General features: G+C 40.6%; 1 protein-coding gene across 7 annotated transcripts in view; it reads left to right on the forward strand.

The window, feature by feature from the left end:
* clocka (clock circadian regulator a) overlaps positions 1-8,412 on the forward strand; it is a 29,845-nt gene extending 21,433 nt beyond the window's left edge. For 5 of the 7 annotated variants that reach the window (XM_082523092.1, XM_082523095.1, XM_082523094.1 and 2 more), the window contains 13 exons: positions 52-170; positions 636-718; positions 2,495-2,601; positions 2,711-2,858; positions 3,289-3,364; positions 3,445-3,589; positions 3,694-3,794; positions 3,913-4,047; positions 4,875-5,033; positions 5,196-5,405; positions 5,534-5,721; positions 5,954-6,218; positions 7,064-8,412. In XM_082523092.1, coding sequence (XP_082379218.1) covers positions 52-170; positions 636-718; positions 2,495-2,601; positions 2,711-2,858; positions 3,289-3,364; positions 3,445-3,589; positions 3,694-3,794; positions 3,913-4,047; positions 4,875-5,033; positions 5,196-5,405; positions 5,534-5,721; positions 5,954-6,218; positions 7,064-7,276 — 1,949 coding nt within the window. In that variant the 3' untranslated portion in view covers positions 7,277-8,412. The remainder of the gene's footprint in view (positions 1-51; positions 171-635; positions 719-2,494; positions 2,602-2,710; positions 2,859-3,288; positions 3,365-3,444; positions 3,590-3,693; positions 3,795-3,912; positions 4,048-4,874; positions 5,034-5,195; positions 5,406-5,533; positions 5,722-5,953; positions 6,219-7,063) is intronic. The other 2 variants (XM_082523098.1, XM_082523097.1) reach the window with 2 other exon arrangements.
* Positions 8,413-9,299: the final 887 nt, after the last annotated feature.

Below are 9,299 nucleotides of genomic sequence, written 5' to 3' on the forward strand. Positions count from 1 at the left end.
GATGTTGTGTGAAAGGATTAACTTTGCTTTGTTCCCATTCTTTTTTACCAGTGCCTAACTGTACCCGAAATGGTTTCGATGGAGTGATCCAGCGATCACTTCACTCTGCCTTTGAAGACAGAGTGTGTCTCATAGCCACTGTGAGGCTAGCCAAGCCACAGTTTATCAAGGTGAGAATCTTTAACTGCTTCTCCTTTTATCTGGTTGACACACATTCGGTTTCTTGCTTTAGGGCTCTTAAGGTAGCTTTAATTAGGACAGGGCTCAGCAGTAATGGTCACCTGAGGAAAAATGATTTGGGCCCTTGTCATTTATCATGTGTAGTTCCCTCATGCCTCTGCTGGGAATAACTTTTTTACCTCATTTAAAAAATGGGGGAGGGGTTATGTTGACATATCGCTGTCGTAGAAACCTGGGCTGTTTTACTGGAGATGGCAGAACCTAAATGGATAAAATAAGTTGAAAATAAACCAGAACTTGTATTGCTGAACAAACAGGGATGATTGATCATGTAATTTGTCATACTGCACAAGTTTAAAAGGCTCTTTTTAAGACAATATACTGTGTGTAGTTTAGAGTTGTGTATGTGTATTTTTATGTCTTCTAAGTTCTGTTTTCTCCCCTTGCACCAATAGGAGATGTGCACAGTAGAAGAGCCTAATGAGGAATTTACATCCAGACATAGTTTAGAGTGGAAATTTCTCTTCCTGGACCACAGGTAATTCTTTTCCAATTTATCAGTGTAAATGCATAACTTAATTTTCAGTTTGTGCTACAATGGATCAGTATTAAGTGTTTAGTCAAACCTAACCTACTTGATTTGGTGTGAAAGTTGCTGACCTATATTTATAAAGAATGACCTTTTTTTTTTTTTTTTTTTTTTTTTAACCATGGTTACGGTATGTGACTGCGTGGCTTTTTTGTTAAATCAGAATTGTTGATTTTTGTGAGAGACCAAATCGAAAAAACTCGTGTTTTGTAACACTTCTGTCATTATTTATTACACAGCAGGCTTGCTTTTATGAAGGCTTGTGGTCAGGAAACATAATTATTATTATAAAAGAAGAGTGAGGTCAACCTGGCCCGCTATCGGTCACCAGCATTTTTGCTTTATTTCCCACGGGGCTTCGACGTGGTGCTGATGACTCGGGGTGATATCACTAACACTATCCAAAACCTGTCAGTCACTCTAACTTCAGGATTGATATTTGTTTTTGTTGACTATGTACACAACTACATATTGTACAACATATTGTTTGTAAGCTCATGGATCTGGAATATTTATGTACCGGTATATATTTTCTTACACAAATAGATGTTTGGGGGGGATAAGAGGATTTGAAAGTAAGCAAGCATTCACTTTTGTATGCCTCTGAAACCATGCACGTTTCAGTTGATATCCTAGGTTATGTTTCAGTGTAGCTAATTCTTTACCTTTATAAAAATAAAATGGAGTAACTTAATAATTTTATTATTTCAAAGATGTTTTTCATAATTAGTGCAGACATTCCTGAGTTTTGGCTGAAATCTCGTTTTGGTAGATCAGAGTGACCTTTGTCCAAAAAAAATGAGTACATTTTAATGAGTTCATCCTTAATTCAAAGTTAATATTTATCCCAGATGTGACGACATTCCCTCCAGGCATTCCTGATATATTACGTGAATGGGATAGACAACCCAAAAGATCCGTTCTGGCCACAGCTGTCTCCAGCATGGAAGAATAATAATAAAAATCCTAATCAGTGTCGAAATAATGCCTGCATAATGATGCAATAAACAGTGTGACGTGCAAATGTCATTCAGTTAAGGTTGAATGATAGAAGTCCAAGGTTAAGGTGTGTAAGATAAGAATAGTAGGTAGTTCAGAAGTCAGATAGCCTGAGGGCTGAAGCTCCTCCTTCAAGCTTACACCACTTAATATGTTTAAAAAAAAAAAAAGTGTGAACATGAACTCAGAACAACGGCGTCGCGTGTGTTTTCCTTGGGACAGGCCAAATGAAATGAACTACAGGTATAACTGTAACCAGTAGCTAATTTAGACACAGATGTAGTTGGCTCTCATAGTTACAAAAGCTCAATGATCTTATTCAGGGATTACAAAAAAAAAAAAAGAAAAAAAAAAGAAGCTTTATCAGCTTTATCAGTCTCATTAAACATTACAACAACAGCTCTTCTGGGCTGGTAGAAAGGTAAACTGTACACCTGAATACAGACATTTCATCCTGGTGAGTGGTGAGAGCTGGGAGTAGCAAATTATCCCAACTCTCATTACTGAAAATGTTTAGGCATGCTACCCTGAACCATTTAGAAAGACACTTATTTTCCTTATGCTGTGAAAGCATCAGGTGAAGCTACATGCATACATACTCCTTTATTGCTTTATGTTGTCATTTAGGGGTAAATATGGCTGGATGTATGACTTAACGTAAGAACAAGACATTTCCTGATTGACTTCCAGTTAATCATTTCAATAACGTTTACTGTGTTTGTCCAGAGCTCCGCCCATCATAGGTTACCTCCCATTTGAGGTCCTGGGTACATCAGGATATGACTACTATCATGTAGATGACCTTGAGACACTAGCCAAGTGTCACGAACACTGTGAGTACACTTCTGTCAGCGATCACTGAAGCATGGTCAACTCCAGTTATCAACTTCCTTTCGAGCTTCCAAAGCAGAGCATTGAAATCTTCTCTTTGCTTCTGTGTAGTAATGCAATATGGGAAAGGAAAGTCCTGCTACTACAGATTCCTCACCAAAGGGCAGCAATGGATTTGGCTTCAGACCCATTACTACATTACTTATCACCAGTGGAACTCCAGGCCAGAGTTCATTGTCTGCACACACACGGTCGTAAGGTGCATGAAGATTTCCCTCTTGACCCTTTGATATGACATTGCTCACGAGCTAAAACATACAGTCCTCTGTAAAACCCTAGAGGTAGTATAATGACATGCTTTGCTTCCAGTGATGTGGTGTTTTTATTACTATGGAGTAGACAAAAGCTACTGGAAATATTTTTACATATTGAAATGTATAAGAGGCAGCCAAATGCAGCAATATATATATTATTATTATTAGTAGTAGTATTACAATTGTATTAAACTTTATATTAAAAAAAGTCATGATTTGTTAATTTTCCATATACTTCTGTTCAAACTTTGAAATCAGAAAGTCTGAACTTGAATTGTTTTAATTCAGGTGTATTCTGGTGATTTCCAGAGCCATAATTATGAAAGTTGTGTCCAACCCTAACTGTGTGTGTCATTAATTGTCTTTGCGCTGCAGTTATGCTGAAGTAAGAGCAGAACAGCGCAGAGAGCTGGGAATTGAAGAATCACCACCTCAAATCACCGCTGAGAAGGTCAGACCAACATGAGGTATGATTTGTAAAAATTAAAGAGTGGACAGCATAGTGACCTTGTGACAATGCATTGTTTGCAGCAATCCCAGGATTCAGGCTCTGAGTCCCAGCTCAACACTTTCAGCTTGAAAGAGGCCTTAGAGCGATTTGACCACAGTCGGACCCCATCGGCCTCGTCTCGCAGCTCACGTAAATCTTCCCACACGGCTGTGTCTGACCCAGCCTGTAAGTACAAGCATCTGTTCACTACTGAGCAAAGCTTGATGTATATTAACTATTTCTTTTTTTATTATTATTATCTGAGCATCATGTTTATATTTGCCCTTCAGCATCACAAATGAAGCTTCAGGGAGATAGGAGTACACCAGGTCGCCAGTCGGTCTCTGCTGTGGAGATGACATCACAACGGAGATCATCTATCAGCAGTCAGGTCAGTGGATGGACAAGCGCACACGCTCTGGTCTTAAATTTCACGATACCTGTATTCTGGGTCATGAGGGATTTCATTAGGACTTAGGACTTTTGTTTGGTGTCTTTAATTCCATCAGCAGTCGATGAGTTCCCAAAATACAGGACAGAACGTGGCGTCATCCATGGTTTCACAACAACAGCCGCAGCAGCCACAACAGCAGCAACAGCAACAACAACAGCAGCAACAGCAACAAGTTCCGACCAACAACCAAGTAAGATATTCACGTCATTTTTTTTTATTGTCTAATATTGCTGATTCTTAAGTATAACTAGCAGACAATGACTGCAGTGGACAGCGTTTTTTTGTTTGTTTGTTTGTTTTTTTTAATGCTCAGTTTCACTTCACTATAAAGAACTTCTTTATCCATCATGTCTTATGTCTTCTGTGTGGCACTTGATAAACTGAAGGTCCAACAGCACAATTATGAACAAGAGTAGCCTATGTGTCTGTTTGACACTGCCTTATGACATGGGACAGCCAATGAACATGGATCTGCAAAGCTCTGTATAGCTCCCACGCACTGACATGATGGGGCTGTTAACCCAGGAATGCCTATATTTATATATAAAACGTAGACGTAGTCCCTATGATGCCACCTATTGGTTTGTGGACTACTGTAGCCTGTAGTCTGACCGTCAGCATGTTGGATTTTTAAGTCTTTAAAAAATGTAGGTGAGTTAAATAAAAATATAGCCCCTGCACACAGTTGTCATGAACCGTCAGTTGGCTGTAGAGAACAAAGGAAAGTTTGCAGGCTGTAAATATGTTTATTTTTGCTTTAAAGCTGAGAATTTTATGGGTGTTCACAAATTCACTTGCTTTTATTGCCAACGTTAAGCAGATATTCTTGGAGCTGCAGTTTGAATTGGTTACATTTTTAAGCCAGTGGTCACTGTTGGTTAAAATGTGTTCTGTGGTCAGCATGCAAGAAGTTGTTTGTACTCAGAGAATGTGACCTGAGCCTTAACAATTTGTAAAATATACGTATGGAACATTTAAAATAAACTGCCATACTGTTATGTCTTTATTCTTTAACAGTCAATGGTCCAGTTCTCCAGCCAGTTAGAAGCCATGCAGCACCTGAAAGAGCAGCTGGAGCAGAGGACCAGAATGATCGAGGTCAACATTCAGCGGCAGCAGGATGAGCTGCGGCAGATCCAGGACGAGCTACAGAGGGTGCAGGGACAGAGTCTGCAGGTAGGACTGAAGAGCTGCGCACAAGTGTTGCAAATGAATGATTACATAGCCTAGTAAATATATGAAAGGTTTTCTTTTTAATTGTTTTATATTCAGCTTACATGATGGATGTGTTGCTGTTATAATTAGAGCTGGAGTTCGAATGTGTGATGTGTATCTCAGATGTTCCTGCAGAAAGGGCCTGGAGGACTAAATGTGAGCTCTGTACAGATGGCCCAGGGGAATGGTGGGCAGCAGGGGGGTACACTCAGCATGCAGGGCCAGGTGGTTTCTGCAGGATCTCTGCAAAACAGCATACAGCAACAACATGCTGTGCAGCCCCCATCCCAGCAGCAAACACTCCTACGGGAACAGAACACAGCACTCTTGCAGGTCAGACAGGCTAAACGGTTCTCATTTTGCCTCTCACTGACCCGCTGAATTCATAGCTTAGCTGTGTTTGTTATAGATTTTTCCATCCAGCATGCTCGTGTCATAGACTCCGGTTCTGTTTATTTCAGCCTCAGAGGTCGTCGCACACAGTGCAGCCTCAACAGAATCCACTGCCTGCATCTCTCTACAACACGATGATGATCCCTCAGCAAAGTCCTGCTAACGTGGTTCAGATTGCCACAAGCCTGGCGCAGAATACTGGACCCAACACTCCTGCTGTGGCAACATTTGCACAGGACCGTTCGGCTCAGATTAGGTGTGAATCTTCACATAAATCTATTTGTTATATTTCTTCATAATGAAAATGTTATTAAGTAGTGCTCGAGTTCATTGATGGCACCCTCTGTGGTGCATAATACTTCAATTTAATGTAGTACTAATTTAGGTACAGTGCACTTTTATAGTGAAAAAAGGTCATATATATTGACCTTATGTCAATTTGGGTTAATTAGACTTATCAGACCTGACTAACTTCCTGAACCTTACAGGTTTCCTGCAGGCCCCCAGCTGCTCACCAAGCTAGTGACAGGGCAGATGACATGTGGGGCAGTTATGGTCCCCACAACCATGTTTATGGGTCAAGTGGTGACGGCCTTTGCACCGCAGCAGGGCCAGACGCAGACAATTAGCATTTCCCAACAGGCTCCGCAGCAGCAACAGCAACAGGAGCAACAGATTCAACCGCAGTCTCAGGTCACAGCCATGCAGCAAGGGCAAGCTCCACTGACCCAGCAGCAAACACAGTTCCTACAGGTAACACTGACACAGTAACCACTTATCAGGTGAAGTTTTACTGTATGAAGTTGGCTCGCATACAGGCAGCTTGCTGTTTACGTGATTTAAAATATCCTAATGAATTTTATTTTATATAAATTGAAAATTCTTTGTATGCTCAAAGAACTTGACACAGGAGATGGAGTTGAATGTGAATATTTTTTTTCAGATCTGTTGACAGACGAGGACATTTTCAAAATGTGATTTTGATTAAAATACAATGTTGAAAGATGCAGCTTAGTTTAGATGAATTCCTGTTGACAACAACGATGTTTCAGTTCCATATCACTACTCACTGTTCAATCGGACTCTAACCACAACAAGAGGATGGTGGATGACAAATTAGATCTAGAAATTAAAGTTTAACTTAATGCCACAAGTTACTATTTTTTTTTAATATAATTAATATACGAGGAGGAACTGATATGCTTTGACTGATGGCCTCCAAAAGCCTGTTTTTTTTTGGTCGCACTACAATCATAAGGCTAAGTATGGTGAGACATAGCGGTCCAGATCTTTTGCTTGTTGTAGTCTATTACATTTCAATAATCTGTAATCTCTAAATAATGGTCTGCTTCAGATACTTTTAAATGGTTAGAAATCCTCTGGTTTAGCCAAGGGACCACCCTGAATAGAGCATGAAGAACGCAGCATGCGCACTCATGTCTCAGTGTCTGTGTATTGTTCAGCCATTACACAGACACTGATTTGCCTGCCTTTCTTGCTTTACAGTGAATCAGCAGAGTCCTAGTTACTGCAGCTTTAAGTTACATCTTGGCTCGTTAGGCTGTGCCGACTAAGCTAATGTAACTTTTTCACTTAAGGCTCCTCGACTCCTTCATGGAAACCAGTCCACCCAGCTGATCCTGCAGGCAGCGTTCCCTTTGCAGCAGCAGGGTACCTTCACTGCAGCAGCCCAACAGCAGCAGCAACAGCATCAAACACAGCAGAAGCAGTTACAACAAAAGCAGCAACAGCAGCTGGCTCCTCACAGAGCAGATAGTTTGTCTGACCGCTCAGCGACACAGCCGCAGTAACTAGCCCAAGCCTATCAGAAGTGCAGTTAACCAAACTCCGGTGTGGTTGATGGGAGTGTAAAGTGCAGTTCTGCTGAAAGTGCACCACTGAAACCTCAGAGGATGAGAAGTGGACACTCTGTTGCTCTGCTTCTCTCACGCGAATCTTGTGCTGTTTGCACTTCACTCCTGAGCCCAGAGTACACCAGAGAACCCGGGATGGGGCTTGCTGTGGCAGCAGGTTTGGCTGTGGAATGAAGCCTTCCCTCCAAGAAAACAGGGCCATACAAGGCCTGCAAAAGACTCCCCCTTACGCCTCCCCTTGTGTCGTGTGTGTCTGTGTTTGGGTGTGTGTGTGTGTGCAGGCGCGCATGTGTGCTCTAGTCACCCTCACAGGATTATTTCACAGTTCTCCCGTCAGTGCGGTGGAGAGCTTCACTTCGAGGACGTCCTACAAAACAACCAATTGTTTGTTTTGTATGTTTTTCTTGTAAAACTAATTATGGGTCAGAAAATATTTTTAAGAATGTGGTGTAGATTGAACTTTGACTGTACAGAATATCATGTGTAATATATACTGTAAATATACTGAAGAATAACTAATATTTTATATGATGCATGAAATGAAATGCATAGTCTGTTATTTGCAGCTTTGAATATGCTTTTTTTCTAATACTCAGAAAAAAAGACCTGAAAATGCTTAGTGGCTGATATTTTCACAGACTTCCTTTCTCCTAGGGGATGTTTGTTTGTGTGTCTGCATCAGACAGTGCCGATGCTGTTTGTTGTGTCACAGTTTGTTTAATCCTTGACCCCTATTTTCACACAACTTCACAAAATTATCGACAGAATGATAGAAAAATACTTTAGTTTTTTTAAAGATGTGCTCAAGCACTTAAGACTTGAAATCAATGTGTGAGATTTGTGAATAGAATGGAGGCAACATTAAGCTAAACATATGCAACAGTAAGATCTGCTAACATTATCCTTCATATCATCATTTCTTAATTTTTAGAACTTGAGATCCCTCCATTTCACAGCCATCCATATCGCCTGTGTTGGCACCCAAGGATGCTTTATTTCACCTGTAAACATTTATACTTTTAGATGTATGTAAATATAAAATACTAACCCATTAAATACTTTAGTAAGAGACATGATCTAGTTTTAAGGCATCTAACTGTTTTAGCTGGGCACGCAGAACAAAAAGCATCCACTCTCTCTAGGACTTTCTGGGAGACACCAGTCATCCTGTCAACCCGATACAAAGATCCCATCCTATTCCATTATACCCTTCTCTGAGCTCTGTGGATTATCGGGAGAAGCCAGTTGCTCTGCTTTTTGTAGCTGTGCTGAGTGGTCTGAGATTGTCTTGTGAGAACTGCAGTAACGTTATTTGGCCCCTTGATGGCAGTGACATGGATATATTATGGCTTTTTACATTTAGAAAACAAACGTATGAGTTACATTTGGGATTTCATTTGCAACCTCTCTTCCGCAGATGAGGTGCTGAGCCAGTTCTACCATTGTGCCTTTTGAGAACCAGCACACATTTTGGCAGAGAATCTAATATCATGAAGTGTTCCCAGTAGAAGTAGGTGTTGTTTCTGTGGGAGGAAAATTGAGGCTGTATCTGACAGTGTCTTGGTGTAGACACTTATGTCACTTTGGGTCCCAATTTAAGGGGGCCTTTTTTTTTCTTTTTTCTTTTGTAAAACGGTGGAAAAACATGTGAACCCAGCTCTACATCATGCACTGGTACCACCAAACCGTTGCTTTTCAGCTCCTTAACACTTGATGGTATTCAGCAGCTGGATGCTAACATCGTCTGCTGATTGATGCTTTGCAGGTAATATTTATTTTTCTAAACTGCAGTTATGGATCGTAAAACATTCAGAGTGAGGACAATGCAAAGCCAGTAATACTCTTTAGGTTCAGAACTGCAAGCACTTAAATATAAGCAGTCATGTGAGCAACTGTCATTGTAATAACACTGATTAAAGCTGCCTTAAGTTTAAAAAAAAAAAAGGAGATTTTTCAGGAC

The sequence above is a fragment of the Aulonocara stuartgranti genome (assembly GCF_965226115.1).
Source record: "Aulonocara stuartgranti genome assembly, chromosome: 23".
NCBI classification, from domain to species: domain Eukaryota; kingdom Metazoa; phylum Chordata; class Actinopteri; order Cichliformes; family Cichlidae; genus Aulonocara; species Aulonocara stuartgranti.